The 20,818-nt window shown below is 33.1% G+C and overlaps 1 protein-coding gene across 9 annotated transcripts; it reads left to right on the top strand.

Moving 5' to 3' along the window:
• Positions 1–8: 8 nt before the first annotated feature.
• On the top strand, positions 9–20,454 carry LOC106150646 (protein EFR3 homolog B). Of its 9 annotated transcripts, none has more exons than XM_013523563.2 (25): positions 9–175; positions 1,525–1,601; positions 1,843–1,970; positions 2,190–2,337; positions 2,509–2,630; positions 3,093–3,230; positions 3,532–3,660; positions 3,785–3,863; positions 4,189–4,324; positions 4,781–4,909; positions 5,081–5,183; positions 5,476–5,527; positions 6,003–6,175; positions 6,862–6,885; positions 8,269–8,344; positions 8,827–8,988; positions 9,149–9,274; positions 9,457–9,533; positions 9,833–9,972; positions 15,343–15,366; positions 16,817–16,843; positions 17,963–18,048; positions 18,496–18,547; positions 18,886–18,995; positions 19,460–20,454. In XM_013523563.2, the coding sequence occupies exons 1-25, from the start codon at positions 169–171 to the stop codon at positions 19,586–19,588; spliced, it is 2,454 nt and encodes an 817-aa protein (XP_013379017.2). In that variant the 5' UTR covers positions 9–168; the 3' UTR covers positions 19,589–20,454. The 9 variants fall into 9 exon arrangements, with proteins under 9 accessions (XP_013379017.2, XP_013379015.2, XP_013379018.2 ...); XM_013523561.2 differs by having other exon boundaries at positions 17,954–18,048; XM_013523564.2 differs by lacking the exon at positions 6,862–6,885 and having other exon boundaries at positions 17,954–18,048.
• Positions 20,455–20,818: the final 364 nt, after the last annotated feature.

Here is a 20,818-nt window from a genome sequence, read left to right as displayed (position 1 = left end):
TGAGCATGCTGAGAGTAACTACATCAGAGCGCCATCTATCGATAAGCAACTACAAACATGACAGAGGTTTCGGGGCACGAAAATTGTTTCTGTATTTTATTGTAAATATTCCTGTCTTCTTATACCAAAACTACAAATTTATTACAAAAGGAGCTACAAAGGAGCACAATGACAGGTATGTTTATCTTAAGGGGTTAGTGGGCGTAAGCACTTAATAAAAATAGGCGGGGGTAGTTGTTTTCAGTGAGTGAAAACTCGGAAATCATGATTCGTTGTTGTTGCATGTAGCTCTCCATTTCATTAACCTATTCAAGCTTCAACTTCTCCATGTACAGATTTTCCAATTAATGCGAGTAGCCGTGAAAAAAAAACTTCAAAAACTTAACCATCATAGTAAAATTTTCTATGCTAGTACTGTAGTAACTCTAAGTTAGTGTAAGGGAGCATTCAGATAGATATAGCGTAATAGTTGGGTTGATCCAACACTGCGGGGGCTCTCACTAAGTGCAGTTGGCTAAACTGAATTATACGCCTCCTCAAGCAGTGCGGGGGTAATTAACTTTCGTGCGTAATCTGCTTAATTACCCCGAAAGCTGCACTAGGAGGCATGTCAGACAATTAAACTGATTCCGCTGCTTGCACTTAGTGAGAATCCCCGCAGAGTTGGACCAACCCAGCTAGTACAATGTGTCTAAATGGGGTCTTGTAGTGATATGACTATTGCTTAGATCATTGCTTAGATTGAACCAAATTTCCTTTCCATAAATAGATATTAAATAAATAGCTATACTAAATACTGTATGTGACTGATTGGGTGGCCTTGTGGACACAGTGTCTATCCTTGGAGCAGGAGGACATAGTGCCAACCTTTGCCTGGGTTTTTTTTTTTTCTTTTTTTTTTTTTTTTTTGCCTTACAACATGCTACCCAGTAGTAAGTATCAAGCATGTAAAGCTGAAAACTGAGACAAGTTCAACCTTAACTGTATGTTGGAAGGAGGAGGGGTACCATTACCATGCCATCATAAATGGCACCTGCTTTCCCTTGGCACTCAGCACTGAGAGGTTGAAGCAGGGATAAAGTTCTTGGTCTGGCAGCAAAAGATATTTTTGTTTGCTAGCTTTCAGTGCCATTGCATGGCAGCTGTGCTCTTTCCTCATTAGAATGTATTCGTGCAATCATTTTAAATCAGAGCCATATAAGATGCCAGGCACATTGTGAACTGCACTGAGATGTAGTGAAATCTGGTACATAAAAAACCAGACATAACTTTTATTTTATTTATTTATTTATTTATTTATTTATTTATTTATTTATTTATTTATTTTGACCTATTGCAGTTTGTACAAGATCAAGAAAATGTTTTGATTCGAAGGGTAGATTGATTGTACATCTGAAATCTAATTCTGAGGTGTACACAAAAATTATTCTTGCACTTTGTCTCTTTGGTCTGACCACCTCAGATACATACAAATGTTGTGTATTTGTTTTTGAAGAATCCATCCTTGCTTTACTGTTTTGTTAGGTTGTTGTGGCTGCTGCACAGCACTGAAACCAAGATACAAGAGACTGGTAGACAGTATATTCCCTGACAACCCAGAGGTGAGTTTATTTCAAATAGTATTTAGAATTTAGAGTATTTAGAAGATTCTATGGTATTTTGCTTTTCATATCTTGTGAGATTTATTCATTCAGATTTAAGTGAAACAGATTTTCCTTAATGCTAAAGATAATATTTTTTTCACTTCCCTAAAGTATGTGGGACAGTTTGTTTCCTTGAATGTGAGGCATAATGTGCCTATATGTAGTTATAGTTATATCTGCAATCTTTTTGTGTTTGAAGGATGGCTTGGTCAAAGATAACATGCAAAAATTAGTGTACTATGGGACATCAAAGCCAGAGAAGTTAGACCGCATAGGACAGTATCTGGAGCAAAGACTTAGCAGAGATGTGACAAGAAGTAGGACGGGGTAAGTGTGCTGTGAACAATTATTTTGAATTAAGGTTACCTGTTCTTTAAAACATTTGTTTTCAGAGTGGTTTTTCAGCTATGTGTTATACATGCTGCTTTCAGTGGCATGGCATTCCATTTCTTGTTTTTTTTTTTTTTCATTGTAAATTACAAGAACTTTTATCAAGACATTTATTTGTCAGCAGTATATATTTTTTAATTGGTTTCCTCATTTTAGCTATGTCAGTATTAGCATGGAGGCACTAGACCAGCTCTTGTTAGCTTGCCATGCTCATAGTAACTTGTTTGTGGAGAGCTTCCTGAAGATGGTACACAAGACATTGGAAAGCCCTGAGCCTCAGCTACAAATTTTGGCCTCACAGTCTGTAAGTAAGGCATTATTAATTGAATTGTAGACTCGAGTAGTTGTTTGTTTAGAATACATGTGGTGCATCTTTGCCTGGTATTTTCACACTATATTGATTTGAAATCTGAACATATCTTCAGTGAGATATGTGCCTGAAGAATGTAATTAATCTTTTGGTTTTGCCTTTCAGTTTGTAAAATTTGCCAATATAGAAGAAGACACTCCATCATATCACCGCTCCTATGACTTCTTTGTGTCTAAGTTTAGCTCAATGTGCCACAGCAGTGCTGAACCTGAGACAACAAGAATCAGGTAAGAGTGATCATATCGCCTTGGGACTGCAAATTTAGTCTAAAAATACACATTTCAGCTACAACTTGATTGTTAATTTCCGATTATTTGAATATCGCCTACGGCACGTGTAAAACCAGAGTGTATGAATTTTCCCACCAAGTCCCAGCAGACAAGTTTGATTTCCATCTGGCAACATCACATGTGTGAATGCAGCTATTGATTTCTTGTTAGGAACTGACTCTTGTAAATAGGAGTTGCTGCTATTGATTAAATTGCAGGATCTTTTTTTCCCTTCAGTATGATAAGCATATAAATAACTTCAGATCATACCCAGTTTACATGATAAAGTAACACATAAATCAACCTTAAACTAAGGTTTCTGAGACACCTTTTAAATGAAGAAATATCACCAGACAAACCACATTGGGAGAAAGGGATTTGTGATTATGTGGTTTTTAGTGCATTTTTTTTCCTTGCCAGGATCCGTGTTGCTGGTCTACATGGTCTTCAGGGCATTGTGAAGAAAACCGTCAGTGATGACTTACAAGTGAACATCTGGGATCCAGTCCACATGAATAAAATTATCCCTTCACTGTTGTACAGCTTGCAGGGTTGCAAGTGAGCATCAATCTACCATTAAGTTTTTTTAATTGGGGAGAGAAATGATACATGCTCAGATGAAAAAAAAACTTTTGACAGGATGTGATAGAAATTCACTTGTCTGTTTATAATTAATGGCATGCAAAAAATTAGATGTTTTTAGTCTTGTGCAGATGCTACTTACACTTAATGGGTAGTTGATAATAAAAAATGGTGAATATGGTGTATTGGTGTGTATTATTGTTCAGTCAATACAAATAGTAAATTAATACAAATCAATACAAATAGTAAACTATCTATATTGATCATACTTTCCCAGTATGGACAATGATCCAGAGAGTCCAAAGGAGGATGAAAGTCCAGGAGTTGTGGCTGAAATGGTCCTACGAGATTTAGTATGTAGGGCTACATTTGGGAATATCACATCAGTTTTGAAACCAGTGTTACAGTAAGTGTCTCTCTGTCTTATTTCTTTTGATATTGCCCATGTTATTGTGTTTTAGATCTAGATGTTGTTGTTTGATATTAAGAATTTAAAAATGTTTTGTAATGCACCCTTTATCCAATTCCAGGCATTTGGACTATCACAAGCTATGGGTTCCGAACAAGTTTGCTGTGAAGATTTTCAGGATCCTCATGTATTCAGTGCAGGTAAGACTTTGAAGTATGTGAATGACATATGTAATGAAAGGAAAACCCCTTGTTATAATGATTACAGTCTTATGCAATGTATTAGTTCAATTGACTGCTGAGCTCAAATATACAGTTCTAGGAATGTTACAAAGTGCAAAAAAAAAATTCAGGAGCCAAGAATGTTTGCAAGGGACAAAGCCCACTGGACTGAAGAAAACCCTGATATAGCCTTGGAATGTTCCTACCATTACAGTAACAGAGCATAGTTAATTGTTGTTAATTTGAAATACTCTTTAATTGCAAAGAAACTTTCTTAGCATTGTTCTTATGTGCCATTTTTCAGGACCAATATGGTCACATGGTAGTGCATCATCTCATGAGCCATCTAGACGCACATAACAAAGATGAGCCTAGAGTTAAAGCTGGCATTGTTGACGTTGTTTCTGAAACAGTGGTGATTGCTGCCGGGGGTTCTGTAGGTATGAGAAGGCAGCTTACCCTGAGGTTCAGTGATATTTGCTGCAAGGGGGATCTGTACATATCTGAAGGCAGTGTTCCCTGATTTGTGCCAGATTCATCTTTTTTCAACTTCCATATATTCACACTTATTGGTCACTGAGAGTGAGCTTCAAATTTGTTTGAAGTTCCTACACCAAGCAAAGATGCATATTCAGTCATGTGGATTTTATGGATCTATAAAAGGACATAAGTTGATAGACCTTCCCAATATTTGTGATTATTGAGGTAAACTTAACTTCAGTGAAATGCCACTGAAGTTGAGACGCATGTCTTTACATGTGTGAATGCATGATGAGTTATCAGAGTTCCCTTCATCCTCAGTTAAAACTGCATTCATTAAGGTTAATGTTAAAATTGCAATATGTGGGGTCACAAGGCATGTGAATTGCGTATAACATTTATGTTTAATGTTTCAGGACCATCTGTTCTTGAGGTGTTTAACACATTGTTACGTCATCTTAAGAGTTCCGTGTCAGTACAGACCTCTGACAGGCAAAGGGTTCTAGATGAGAAAAACTTTCAGGAAGCAGTTATTAATACTATAGGTGAGTATTATGATGCATGCATTAATTTAAATGAAGCTTAATCCGCTTCATAGCACTAACAAGTTCACAATGCTTTGAACAATTAATTTGTTCTTTTTATATTTAAGCTAGAAGTAAGTGATTTATTTATTGCACCTTTTTAAACATTGTTTTTCATTGAATTTTTTACAGGTGAATTTGCCAATAATCTCCCAGACTATCAGAAGATTGAAATCATGATGTTTGTAATGGGGAAAGTACCGCTTCTAGATTTGGAGGAGGATGTTTCTTCAGGGTGAGATAAAAAAGAAAATTTTTACTTGCTAATACTTACCTAGTTGGAAAGTCAATTCATTTCATTCACTTTTTATAATGGATTCCCTATATAATGGATATGTGTGTAATTATCTCAAAAAAGACAACGAACTGATGTACTAATTTTAGCACTGGGCATAAATGTATAATTTGCCAGTCAGTCAGCATATTAAGTTTTGTTGCTGAACAGAATTTTAAGAAGTTGAACAGAATTTCCTGGATAGTTGGAATAAGAAATGTGAGTTTATGTAACTCAATCTCTTTTCTTCCAGGGATAGAAAGGACACTTTATTACAGACAATGTTATTGAAAACTATGCTAAAGGTTAGTGGCAGCATATGAACCAAAAACAAAAGCACTAATCTTTATTTTTCATATGTTATTTCATGTCAACATAACAAAATTGGCCAGTTATAAGCTTGTATAATTTTTGTCAAATGCATTTGGATACTGATGCCCATTTGTCCATTTGATGTGCTTGTTTGAAATTGTTTATTAGTTAAACTCATACAGTGAGCATTACATGTAGCAAAAATTGACTTTTCCACAAAATTTCATAACGTAACTCTTAATAGCCAAGGTATCATGTCCAAACTGTAAATGAAATTATGATCTATGAACTTTTTAAAAAGTTTTTTAAGTGCCAAATTTCTATTTTTTAAGCCACTCTCATAATGGAAATAGAGACCTGTGGATTTTACTTGTAACACATAAACTATTGAAATCAAAATGGGTGAATAGATTGTAATATTCTCGGCAGTTTTGAATGGGGTATAACTCAGATATTGTGTGTTGTTAGGTGGCTACCAAGTATCGCACAGTGCTAATGATCAATGCCTTCCCTCCTGCCTTCCTGGATCCATTACTGAGAATGTCTCTTGCCTATGATGCTGGCATCAGGTTGATTGTGCAGGAGATTCTACACACATTGTTAGACAGACATGACAACTCTGGTAAACTCAAGTTTGTCAGGTAAGCATTTGGTTTTAGCTTACTAGGGGGACCTTTCTGTACTCTACTGATGTATGGTTTGAAGTGTATCATTTGATGTAAAATGGAAAATATTTTCAATAAAGATGTTTGTTTGGAGTGCCGTACTCTGAAGTGTGATGTTTAATGTGAACTTTTCTGAATTATAACAACAGGCATAAAAGAAGATATGCATTGATTATAGGGGTTACCATAGGAAAAGTTTCCTAAATGTTTTCCAAGATAATGGCGTCATGTCCTTAAGTAAATGAATATGTTATGGTTGCTTTTAAATTTACCAGAATGGCCTGGGTTCTTTTATCAGTTTAATATCCTTGTAATTATAAATATAACTTAAATTTTTCTCTTAGAACTGGCAAATCTGTGTGAAATTTTATTTTTAATTGTTCCTTTAAAAAAAAACAGTGTTTAACTTATCCCATTTGGGACTTCAGAAAAAAAAGCAAAAAATTTAACATATCTGTAAATATTACATTATTTAATTCTTTTGAATTATTATGGCATCAATTATTTTGGGATATGTAATATTTGATTTCCGTTAATTTACAGTATATTTGAAAAGGTGCATGGGACATTTATAAGTAGAAAAGAAATAATTATGTGTAACCTGTCTTTTCTGGTCACCTGAAAAAGTCATATTTGAATATTGTTATTTGTTGTGGTTGTAGTGAGGACAGTGATACTATAACATGGTAAGGCTATGGTTTTCTCCTGTAAGTTTGTAGATCATTACCCGATTGCTTTCACATTTCTTGTTGTTGCATGACAGATCATTTACTGCAGTTGAAAAGGATGTTATTAGTGGGCTGGGTTCTTAATCTAACACTTAATGGTGGCATTTGTGTGACTCAGGTTGACTTCTTTTGTTTCATTATTTTGTCCACATTTTATTAGTGTTAAGTCAAATGTAAAATCTGAATTGAAAACTCCACTTACTATACAATAGTCCACTTCATATAGATTTACTTGGAAATTAAAGCTTGGGCTGTGGTCACACTGAAACAAGTGTTAAATGGAGGGTAAATGCGTAACTAAGGCATTTAAAAGCTCTCAAAGGGTCATTTTTCATTGAATAGTGAATTTGACCAAACCTTGCCCTTTGTTGCTTTTATTTCAAGCTGTATGTAACAGATGAGATTTTTGAAAGTTCAAATTGAGCCACATTGTCCTTACTAACACAAAAAAGTGCAAATTGAGTATTTGTAATGCAAAGCAATATGTAGATATAACTTCTCACTTGTTACATGCAGGCAATTTTCATTTGATAACCTGACATTTAGTCTCTTTTGAACCCATTTCATTAGTTCATGAATAACAATAACCAACATTTCACAGACTTAACAGGGCTGTCATGGCTATGCATTGGCAACCAAGGTTTGTTTTGTTTCAGGAATGCACTTGTGTCTCATCTGTTGGGCATTAATTTTTTTAGAACATGTCTGGAGTGTAAAATGGTTTCAATTATTTGTTGATGTTGGTTTTTCTGTAGAAATATTGTCATAAGCCAAAACTGTTGTTGCTTTTTTAATATCCAGTCACTATTAAAGAAATGTTAAAAAGTAGATTTTTGAATAACTGTAGAATTTGCTTTAATTTCATCTGGTGATCCCATATATAGATTACAAGAATGGACCCTGCCATGCATGTAACCTGGCCTAAGGACAATATGTGTATATACACAGTAATACATGAATCAAAAATCAAATGGTCCCTGAGCTTTTAATATGTTATATATGCACTACAAGCTTTGTCTAGTTAAAAAACACTAATTGTCACTTTTCTTAAGGAAGACCAGGGCAAGGTGCTTTATATGGATCCAAACTGATGCACTAACTGTTGTTTCAGGTTTTATGTTGCACTATATTTTAGAAGTATTCATTTGTATATCAGTAGAAAAAAACTTTGAATATTTGAATGCTTGAAGTCAGATACTAATTTTGCAATCAGTGTTGACATGTTTTACTCACTATTTAACAAGAATCTGTACAATTATGAGGAAGGTATAAATTATTTGGCACTCTTTTGGGGTCCATACTCTTATAATAAATAGCCAAAATATTTCTGTTCTCTTTAAGGATTCCCAAGGATATTCAAGCTCTCAATCTTACAGTGGAAAAAGCATCACAACAAGACATATTTTTCATCAAGAAGGTAAAGTTCAAACATGTTAGATATAAAATAAAGAGGAATGTGGGTTGCAAGCAAAATGGATTTTGAAGTAAAAATATTTTTCTTATGGAGAACAGTAGAATAAAACTAAATGATAGTGTGGTAAAAAAATTATATAAGATGATATCAATCTAGTTAAGTTCAGTGAATTATGCAGTTTGTATTTATCATTATATGTACATAATATCTAAGTATAGAACATCATTTAAAATTAAAAAGCAAAGTATATTTCAGGAAGTATTGCTCACAATTATATTTATTTTTACCTTACATGGTTTTAAATTGTGCACATTGATTGCATAAAACATTGTGATACTAGTAAGTACAGACATTGTCATTTTACCTACCACTGTTTTAAGTAAATTACTTACAATGTTTTAACCTTGCGTTTTTAATGATGTTAAATATATTTTTATTTCATAATTTTTTATCGTTCATTGTACAGTTTTGTTTTTTATTTACAGAATGGTCCCCAGTTTTACAGCTGTATATATGAGAACATGCTCCAGGAGAACAATAAAGTAGACAACTTTGAGGCCCTGTACTGCACTCTGGCACTTCTGTCCATAGAGTTAGGAGGGGAGGACATCTTAGTGGACCTGGTCAGGCTAGCCATGGGGATACAGGTATTGGACGGTTTAGGAAGTACACCTTCATCTACAAATCTAAACCCAGTTGGGTCATCCTTATTATTTTGGTAGTTACAAGATTATTAGAACCTTAAACATACTGTTATTTGTTCATCACAGTTAGTTCATCACTTTGTCATATGCTGTTCCATTTCAGAATATATCCGTGTCTTCAGATTTGCCTGTTACTCATACTTGTGCTATCCATGCTATTGTAGCAGCTTATCTCAACCTTATAGGACAGCTCTCGGCAATTCCAAACATGTGCACACATGTTTCAGAGGTAAGTCTTATCCACATGAACAGAAATTTCATGGATTTTAGATTCATTAAATTTTTTTTTTCAGATTTTCACCCTGAAAAACAGTGTCAAAGCCATTTTATGTGTTCAACTTTATTTCAGCTCTGAACCTATCCTGATATCACTTTTTACAGCTGATTTCTTATGTATAAAATATTTTACAGATAATAGATGCAAGGAAAAATAAAGCTCCTCACCTTTTACCAGATTTTGCCTTCAACAGAAGTAATACAGAGCAGAGGTATAATAATCTTTTCATTTTATGTAATAGAATGTTTTATATTATATTCAAACTATTCCAATTTTGATTTATTTACATGATTTTATAAACGATTTAAGTGGTTTTTTGTTGGATTTTCAATTTTTTATGTATAAAAATGGCATAATGTATTTTTTTAGTATTGTTATTATAATGAATATTATTCTTATTTATTTTGTTGCTTTGAAATTGGTAATGAAGCACAGCTCTTGTTAACATGGGTAATTAGTCTAGCATAAGCTGGTTGATTTACTAATTGCTGGAATTCTGTTGTATTACAGCTACCCTACATCCACCAATGTTAAAGATGAACTCCTATTTGACCAGGCTGTGATTAATGAGGCATTGACCAGTAGAGGCTATGACACCTCAACTTTGGGGACACCTTTCACTATCTCTAGGCTCTCTCAGAGTAGACTGGGTAAGAAGACTATAGAGGCTTAGGTCTGTCTACAGTCTTGTAAAGTCACCACTTAGAGGAAAACTTTTTACTACATACACTAACGTAAAACTTGGAAGAATTATCAAGTAAAGATGGGGAGTTGTGTTTTGATACCTGTCCATGATTTTAAGTGTTCTTTATGAACTGAAGCTCTCTCCTTTTAGGTTGACACAAAATACTAAACTGAATTCAAGTTACAGACATTTGATGAATAATTCAAGACTCATTTATTTTCTTAGTGATAATCGTAGAAAGCACCCACTAATAAATTAACATTTTTATGTACAGACACAGATGTGTCTGTACATATAGCCATCATCTGCGTCCGTCGTCGCCGTCGCCGTCGTCGCTGTCGCCATCGTCGCCGTCGTCGCCGTCGCCGTGCACTTTTACCGATAACACGATAAATGGAAAACTGTTTTTTCTTTTGGTATGAAACTTACAGAACTGATGAATATTCATAATACGCAGGTCAAGTTCGAAAATCAGCATGATCGGGTCACTTTTAGGGAATTTATGCTGTTTTTTCACTTTTTTCAGCATATATGCAGCACTGATAACACGATAAGTGGAAAACCATTTTACCTTTTGGTATGAAACTTACAGAACTGATGAATATTCATAATACGCAGGTCAAGTTCGAAAATCAGCATGATCGGGTCACTTTTAGGGAATTTATGCTGTTTTTTCACTTTTTTCAGCATATATGCAGCACTGATAACACGATAAGTGGAAAACCATTTTACCTTTTGGTATGAAACTTACAGAACTGATGAATATTCATAATACGCAGGTCAAGTTCGAAAATCAGCATGATCGGTCACTTTTAGGGAATTTATGCTGTTTTTTCACTTTTTTCAGCATATATGCAGCACCGATAACACGATAAGTGAAAAACCATTTTACCTTTTGGCTTGAAAGTTACAGAACTGATGAATATTCATAATACGCAGGTCAAGTTCGAAAATCAGCATGATGGGGTCATTTTTAGGGAATTTATGCTGTTTTTTCACTTTTTTCAGCATATATGCAACCCCGATAACACGATAAGTGGAAAACCATCCTACCTTTTGGCTTGAAACTTACAAAACTGATTAATATTCATAATACACAGGTCAAGTTCGAAAATCAGCATGATTGGGTCATTTTTAGGGAATTTATGCTGTTTTTTCACTATTTTTCAGCATATATGCAGCACCGATAACACCATAAGTGGAAAACCAATTTACCTTTTGGCTTGAAACTTGTAGAACTGATAAATATTCATAATACGCAAGTCAAGTTCGAAAATCAGCATGATTCGATTATTGTTAGGGAATTTATGCTCTTTTTTCACTTTTTTCAGCATATATGCAGCACTGATAACACAATAAGTGGAAAACTGTTTTTTCATTTGGCTTGAAACTTACAGAACTAATGAATATTCATAATACGCAGGTCAAGTTTGAAAATCAGCAAGATCGGACAATTTTTATGGAAGTTATCCTGTTTTTTTTTTTTGTTTTTTTTTCAATTTTTTCAGCACTTTTATAACACCGATAACATGATAAGTGTAAAAATGTTTTTCCTTTCCTTGGATTGAAATTTACAGAACTGGTGAATATTTATTATATGCAGGTCAAGTTTGAAAATTGGCATGATTGGACTATTTTTACAAAAGTAATGCTGTTTTTTTCCCTTTATTCAGCATACATGCAACACTGATAACGCATTTTAAGGAAAACCAATCAGCCTTTTGTCTTGCAACTCACAGGAGTGATCAATCTGACCAGTATACAGATCAAGTTTGAAAATAAGCTTGATCAGTTAAGTTTTGATGAAGTTATTAGCCTTTTTGTATATAAGTGGTTTTTCTTCAGATTTAATTCTTAAGCATGTTAACAGTCTCATAACGGTACTAATTGGATATGTTAAAGTGTTGTTTTAACATTTTCTGCTTCTTAACAATATTGTTAGTTGATTATATAAAAATGACGGTAAACCTATTATCCTGCATTGTGTAATAAAGTATCAAAAATGGAAAGGAACTCATCATTGCAGTTCGTCAGATTCAATCATTCACTATGTTCAGAATCTCCAAATGGAGCTAATTGGACATTATAAATTGTTCTATTGATATTTTTCCTATGTCAACAATTTTCCTAGTTGATCATTTAAAAATGACAGTTAATTGATGATGGTTTTATGTTAAAAAGGTGTTGAAAATGGAAAGAAAATCATTTCAGTACAGTTATCTCTTGTTAACATTTTGGCATTTTGAAAGTGTGACCCTAACTTCCATGTCCTTGGAGACCTTTCCATGAATATCCATGATACTTTTATTTTTTTATAAAAAATTTGATGGTCATTATGCTGTTAAGTATTATGTTATATTGCATGAAAGTTAAAGAAAACCCTATTTTGGACACTGCTGCCAGGATAGCGATTAAGGGAAAACCATGTTACTTATGATAATCAACCTTACTGAAAAGAGTGAAGTGCAGCTTGTGTTGGAAAACCATCGTAATTGTTTTCTGTTTTGAAAGCAATGCAGTACAGTGCTATTTGGTGCAATAAATGTATATGGATAGTAGGCAGTTAATTCAGGGTTATAAAATAATTTGCTTAATTGATTTTCAAGTTATTTCAGGGTTATAAAATAATTTGCTTAATTAATTTTCAAGTGGATATTAAATGAGATTACATAAACACACATTGAGATTTCATTGTAAAGTCCCATCGGTTTAGCTTTCTTAACTGTGTCACATAATTAGGAATCGATGATTATTATGCAGGTAAATGTTATTTAATATGGAAAATAAGTTTACAAAAAAAAAAATTTGTGTAACGCTTACATTAATGCTAAAGATGAATAACAGTGCCTTATTATTCTCAAACTCAATAGGGTTATTCATATCATGTTAGTAATTGTACAGCTAGATTAAAAGTTTGAATAGCAGCTTTATTGGTATTTTTTGTTGTTTTATTTTACATTTTCTTTTAATTTTTTTATGCTGTTTTTTCACTTTTTTCAACATATATGCAACATTAATAACACAATATAAGAAAAACAGCTTAGCCAATTGTCATTATACTCACAGGAGTGGTCAATCTTACAAAAATGCAGGTTGAGTTCGAAAATCAGTGTTATCGGGCCATTATTTTAGAAGTTGTACTGTTTTTTCAAATTTCCTCAGATTCAATTCTTAGGCATGTTAACAGTCTCATTATTGAACTAATAAGATACGTAAAAGTGTGTGTTTGATATTTCCTGCATCTTTACAACATTGTTAGTTGATTATGTAAAAATGATGGTAAACTTGTTATCATGTATTGTGTAATCAAGTGTCCAAAACGGAAATAAACTCATATCATTGCAGTTTGTCAGATTCAATCATCCACATCTGCCATGATGACCATGATGGGAAAACCGTGTTCGTTATGATTGTCAAACTTTCAAAAAAGAAACACAGGACTAAAATGCAGCCCAAGTTGGAAAAGCAGTCTAATGGGCTTCTTTTTCTGGAAGTTATTCATTTTAGTGAAATATTCATTATCTTTTTGGCATATTCATTGTGGGACTCGGAGCTCCCATGGACATGAAGCCGGATGGTAATCAAATTTTCTACATGTTCATGCTATTTATAGTCAATAATCAAAAATTGGTGATAATTATTCTATAATTTATTATGTAATGTTACATCAAAATTGACAATAATCTTTTTGCACTGCTACTGCAAACATTATGAAAAGAAAACTGTGTTATTTATTATTATATTTAACTTAAGAGTATGATTTTTAGGATTGGCATGCAGTTCAAATTAGAAAGCCAGGTCAGTTGGGTTATCATTTATTATTGAATTTAATGCAATTTTGTGTGAAATTTCATTTTTCTCATTCTGGCACTTTCTAAGTATAAACTTGAACTCTGATGGGCCTGAAGCCTTATGCTTTTACTCTCATCGGTGTTACCTGTTGTGCAAAATTAAAATTTGATGTTGACTGTGCAGTTAAACATAATGTATTATTGCATCAGAAGTGGTAGTCTCCTATTTTGTGCATTATTGTTTTGTGCTCTTCTTAAGTTGTGACTTATGGGCCTGAAAGACCTTTGAGAGGGTCAGTCTATAAATTTCCCTTGGGTATCACTTCGCTAATTTCAGTTATAAAGTAATTTGCCTAATTGATAGGCTACATAAAGCACACTTGTGATTTGAGATTACATAAAGCACACTTGTTGATATTTCCCTGTAAACTCCCATAGGTTAAGCTCTCTGCTAGATTAATAATAAGGAAGCAGTGATAATTATGCAGGTAAATTTTGTTTAATATTGCAAATAAGTTTTATATATATATATATATATATCAAACTGAAAGATTAAAAGTTTGAATAGCAGCTTCATTGGAATTATATTTACCTCTGCCAAGGAGGTTATATTTTCACCCCTGTTTGTCATCAACATAACTCAAAAAGTTATGGACCGATTTTGCTGAAATTTTCAGGAACTGTCAGAAGTGGGCCAAAGAGGACAAAAATCAATAATAATCAACAATTGCTACCTTGGCAGAGGTCTGCACTCTCGGAGTGCTTTTCTAGTTTTGTTGTTTTCCTTTATAATTTTTTCTCAAACACTTGCATTTGTGACTTTAAACTCTCATCCGCCTGAGACTCTGACATTTCTGTTTTTCCACATAAGCAGTTGTATTGTTTTTTATGTCTTTAAACATTATGTTACTTATGTAATATTATTTTATGCACTGTCATCATTTTTCAAATATTAAGACTTACATCATGTGAATTTGAACTCTCATGGTCCTGAAACTGTAATCTTATTGAAAGGGTAGATTGAGACCATCTTCTGGGACTTCCGGAAGACAGTCAGGTTATTAAGTTTATATTGCCTGGTATCTATTTTTTCTTCTGTTGGAAGACCATCAAAATGGAGGATGGATCAAAATAGATACTTTGGAATACTGTCAGAAAATATCTCTGGGTCCGCTCATGTTATTGACCATTTTACCTGTTGTGCATGATTAAAATTCAGTGTTGACTGACAGTGCTATTATAAGCATTATTTATTATTGCATCAAAATTGACAAAATGACCTATTTTGCATCTTTATTTTCTGTTTTTTGTCTGTACATTTGACAGCTTTGCTGCCTTGTTTAAGATAGTGAACAGCTCAGTAATTCAAGACAGAGATCTAACTGTGCAGCAGATATGCGAAATGCATATATAAACTGAAGTTTTAAATTTTCATAGCTAATGCTGATATAGTTCGTTTTGATTTTTGATAATTTAGATAAAATCTAGTACTAAACTAAACTAAACTTAACAGTGAACACAATCTCTTGTATTTCACGATGCAGGTCGCATGGACAGTTGGTTTGCAGGTAAACTGGGGTTCATGGTGCATGTGACCAACCTAAAGACCCTAGTAGACAGTTGTATTCAGCATAAAGTTTCAGACAACAGTGCCTTTGATAAGATGTTATAGTATCACAGGGTTTGATTTGCAGAATAATTTATTTTTAAAAGCAACCATAAAGACTTCTGTTCTGGTAAATCTCTGTCTAGTATAGGCGCTAGATATAAAACTGGAATAGACTATATTATTGCTGAAAATCAAAATTTAATATCCAAAACATAGCCCAGAAATGATGAATCTGTTGTAACATCTACTGAAGGCACTGAATAAGCAAATATTATAACATAATGTTTTTCAGACACTTTATTTTATGTTCATATTTATCCTAACCATTATAGTTATTCACATTAAGGGGTCCATTTATTCAGGTGGGATTCCTTTTTTGCACGCTTATTATTATCATTTTTTTGTTATATTGCATGCGTATATGTTATAAATTGGTTTTACCTGACTAGCTTTAGGTGCATGCTGACACACAATATTTTATTAAAAGGTAAAGGTAAGGTTTATTTGGGTTATTTAAGAAAAGGTGTTCTGATTTTTTGCCAATTTGTCATTGATTTGATGGAAAAAGTTGCCTGATTAAAACAAGATTTGTAATAGCATGTTCTAGCATGACATCCAACCCTGTGAATATTTGATAGATAACACAAGACAAGAACAGAGTCATGTGGTGCTGGTGATTTGGTCAGTTTTTCATTTGGCAGCTACTTAGGTTATTTCTTTTCAGATTTTATTTGTTAAATTACCCACATGCCTTTTGGTGATTCAATCGTTAAATGAAAGATAATTTATTATTTGAATGATAACCATTAGAGTGAATGCATTAGCAGTGGAAGACATATATTAGTCTTCTTAGTGTTTCTAGTAGTGTTTTAATTTTTGTTAAGGCTGTTTAAAATTTTAAAATTGATAACCATTATAAAAATAGTCTCTTATTATATATTTCATCTCAATTTGCAGTTTTAGAATTATGTTACTCTTTTGCTCACTAAATTGTAATTGCTCTAACCATAATAGTTATTCAAAATAAGTGTCTTTACCAAACATCTTGAAAGGTAACAAAATTTTGATTTTCAGCTTTAGATAGATTGTATTATTTGCTGAGAGGTACAAAAAAAGGTTTAAAGCCTAGCTTGAGTAATAAGATTTTTAAAATAGTTCTTGAATTCATGCTTGCATTTTTCTGCTCAAGTCATAAAACCTTTAATATCAAATTACACATAAATTTGCTTCAGCCAAAGTAAATTATGATCTTTTAAGATTTGATGAAAATTTTGTGCTTATCTGAGTGTAATTTTGGTATGAAAACTATATAGAAAACACTCAAAAGTGATATCCCCCCAAAAAATATGCTTGCAACATGAAATAAAACATAAAACACCTATGTTAGTAATGAATATTTAAACTTACAGAAACCAGTAGTGGATCTTGGCTACAAGGTGAATGACTCAGATATGCTCATGGGAATTACTTTTTTTTTTCAGTTTTCATTTTTATCACTCACAAAAATAATTTCCAACTTGCACCAAAGTTGATTTTTGGATCTGACATAACCCATTTAATTTTTGGAAAATTGAAATAATCTCTATGAAGTATTACTAACAAAACATTTCTGGAAAGATGACCATCTTTTTGTTTTTGTTTGAATTTATTGAAACTTAACCACAAATGTTTTATGAATTAGTTATTTTTTCTTAACAGTATCTTGCCTGTGCATGCAATTATGCAAGTACTGTAATAACACAGTAATAACAATAGGGATAAGAAAATTGGGGGTTGTATGGGTGAGTTCTTATATCCTCTCCCCTTTACCACCAAGGACAATGTTTTTTCTACCCTGGTTTGTTGGTCTTTTTCTAACTGACATGAACTGACAGAAGAAATTTTGTTGCAATTACTGCAATATTTTCTGTAGGTATTAACAGTGATATTAGTATTTGACTTGTATTAGCAAAGTCTTGATTTCTTCCCATAGTCTTTCTGTACAATACTTTTAATGGGCATGATCCGAGATGGCATAGGAAGAAGCTGATGACAGTTTTTGACAACCAAACCTGCAAAAATCCTCTTAAAGTGGAGTTAACTGTTAACAATACAAAACATGAAACACTGTGCTTGGATGTTGTCTGGGAAAAGCAAACAAAAGTAGTAAGCAAAATGGTTTGCAGAACATTAAAAAAATGACCAAAGAATATCTATGGATTAATTGTTAGCTTTATTTTTGGCATCTCTGCACTTGCTAGTCTGCCATTATTTCTGGCACAACTGTCCTTCAAATCCCATGAAATCTTACTTGATTTTACACTTATTCTCAGATGATGCCCACTGAAGATTGCATTCTCATTTTGTTTGCCAAAATTTAACTGGCTTTGCAAACATGCTGAAATTCATGTCTCAGTTTTTTTCCAATTTCAAAATAAATTTTTGATTTGATGATTTATTTATGAGAATGGAATGCAAATTATAAATCTGTCTGCATGTTCTTGTGTGTCTTTGCTATCTTTGAGATAGTTATGGGGTCCATTGGCCTGTTTTTACACTTGTTTCAGATGAGGTAGATATGGCTCACAGTACCAGTGACATTCACTCCATCACCCTGTCTATAGACTCCTCCTCATCTTCTCAGACACCACTCATGGGACAGGTAGGTTCCTGCCAAGTTTTTTGTCAGCATGGTTTTCATATAAAGTACATCACCACACAACTGTCACAGAGGCTATTTACTGAATTATTAAAACTAGGAAAGTTTTGATGACTACTGTCTGCATATCTATTCACAAGGGTGTTAGATGTCTGATGTGAAGTGCATTCTCTTTGTAATTTTGCCATCTGCACAGAAAAACTTCACAGTCATGAAAAATTTATTCAAATTTTCATGCAACTATAATCAAGGTCCTTGCTATAATATACTATACAGTACATAAAACACTGTGGTATTGATTTACATTAAAAATGTATTAATTTCTTATTTAAATATGAAAAAAGAGTAATTTTTGAGATCTTTTAAAACCGTGAACTTTAAAAAAGATGTTTTGTATTGGTAGAAATCATAAGAAAATTTATTGAATATTTCATCTTTTCATATTAACAGAGAGGTCAGGCCCAAGAGGACATCACATTTGAATCTCTCAAGAAGATAATCAGTAAGTGTCTGTGGGCATTGTGCAGAGACCATCTTGATTACTGTAATAGCGTGTGTTCTTAATGAAACTATCACACTAGGTGTTAATCAGACTATGATTCTTGCAGAGTTAGTCCATACAGGGAATCATGTCTATGATATAATTCACTGGATTATAAAATAGTTTTATTGTGAACACGCCCAAAGACAGCTGCAGGAATTTATACTTGGATCAGACCAGGCCTAGGCTATCAAATTCAAAAGTTTATGTAACATTGGATCTTATCAATGTAGGCTTTAAATCTACCATATTTCATCTGTTTGATTTCATTTGTTTATTGTTCTGCTTTGTCATTTCAGCTGAGGATGATGTAGAGAGGAAGAGGTCCCAGGAGATGAAACAGAAGGCAATCCTAGAGAAATTTCAAACAGCTCCATTTGAGCAAATTGTGGCCAAGATTGATGCAGAAGTAAGAGTTTATTGCCATCTCAAGGAAATCTCCAGTTATCACATTTTATGTAGATAATAATAGTAAAGATAAAAGCTGATGATTCACTAGTGATTTATTTGCTACATGTCTAATAATGCCAGCAAGCTTTAAACATATCTGTTTAAAAGATTCAGTTGCATGAACAAGTGAATTCTTGTTAAGTTTTAATTTATGATAAATATTTGTCATTACTATTCTTTTTCACCCCATAATTATTTATCTTATAGTTGTATTTTGTATTGTGAGTTTTAAAAGGTGAGCATATAATCCTGGAAAAACCAATTGCCACCTTTAAATCTATGTAATAAGAAATATATTTCTTGCATAAATATGATTTAAAAAAACTGGTAATTAAAATACTCTCTGGTGACTTAGATAGCTTACTAGTTTTAACAGTAGTATACCTAAACAATATCACTCATACTGAACATTTCCCATTCTAGTCCATGGTGTTCCAGAACAAGCTGAGTGAGATCCTTACAACAATATCAGATGAAAATAAAGACAATGCTCCTCAACATCAGACAACGGCAGTATTTGATATGCAGTTCCCAGACTTGTATGTGTACTGAGCAACACTTTTATCAACTTACAAATGAAGGAAGTTGCATGTAAACTAAGGAGCATGTAGGAACAATGTTAATGAATGAATTTATTTATCAAAAGGAAATGTATGCCAGCTTGTGTGGGGGGATGTAAAAAGACAGAAAATGTGCGGTTCTTATAATGAAAGGTTTGTAGAATACCAGAATGATACTGTGTGTAGTAGAAGACTGAACAATGAACATTACTGTTTTAGAACTATGGATATTGAATAAGAAAAAAGATCCTAGAATGATAAATGTAAAGGTTTTGAGAAGTGATACAGCTACTGATGCTGAATTTTTAGGAAGAAATTGATTAAGTGCAGAAATATCATTCATTAATTTTTTTCTCTGTCTGCCATTGGCAGATGTTTAATTTTCAGATGTGCCTAAAGCTTTCAGGTTATTCATGATATTGGAGACTTTGCTGTCGCCTTATGATCCACTTCACTGTTATCATTACTGTATGTTCAGTACAGCACAAATTTATAGAAAGGTTTAAAACATGCTTTTTTACTGTTCTTTTTTTTTTTTTTTTAATTTGAAGTAAGACATATATACACTTTTCTGTCTTTTCAATTTTGGAATAGTTTGTGGAAGAGTTTGTTACCTGTACTACAGTGATAATTTGTTCTCTTTAAAATCAATGTTTATTCTTTGGGCATGTATAGATCAGTATTGGTTACAAATAAGAGGGGAAATGTCTGTAATGTAATTTTGTTATTGCCTATTATTGTTACTTTAAATAATTGCTTTAAATTATTTGTCTAGGAATTATGAATGATAGAAATCTGGAGGTACTTTTTTCAGTAAAAAAATGCAATAAAACATTATGAGATAACTTAAAGAAACGATTTACCATTGCTCACATATTTGTATTTTTTTTTTTATGTACAGACACAGATGTGTCTGTACATATAGCCATCATCTGCGTCTGTCGTCGCCGTCGCCGTCGCCGTGCACTTTTACCGATAACACGATAAGTGGAAAACCATTTTACCTTTTGACTTGAAACTTGCAGAACTGATGAATATTCATAATACGCAGGTCAAGTTCGAAAATCAGCATGATCGGGTCACTTTTAGGGAATTTATGCTGTTTTTTCACTTTTTTCAGCATATATGCAGCACCGATAACACGATAAGTGGAAAACCATTTTACCTTTTGACTTGAAACTTGCAGAACTGATGAATATTCATAATACGCAGGTCAAGTTAG

Source organism: Lingula anatina, chromosome 1 (assembly GCF_051362555.1).
Source record: "Lingula anatina isolate TDL-2025a chromosome 1, LinAna3.0, whole genome shotgun sequence".
NCBI lineage: Eukaryota > Metazoa > Brachiopoda > Lingulata > Lingulida > Lingulidae > Lingula > Lingula anatina.
The sequence above is the reverse complement of the archived record's forward strand: the minus strand, read 5'-3'. Positions and strand labels throughout refer to the sequence as shown.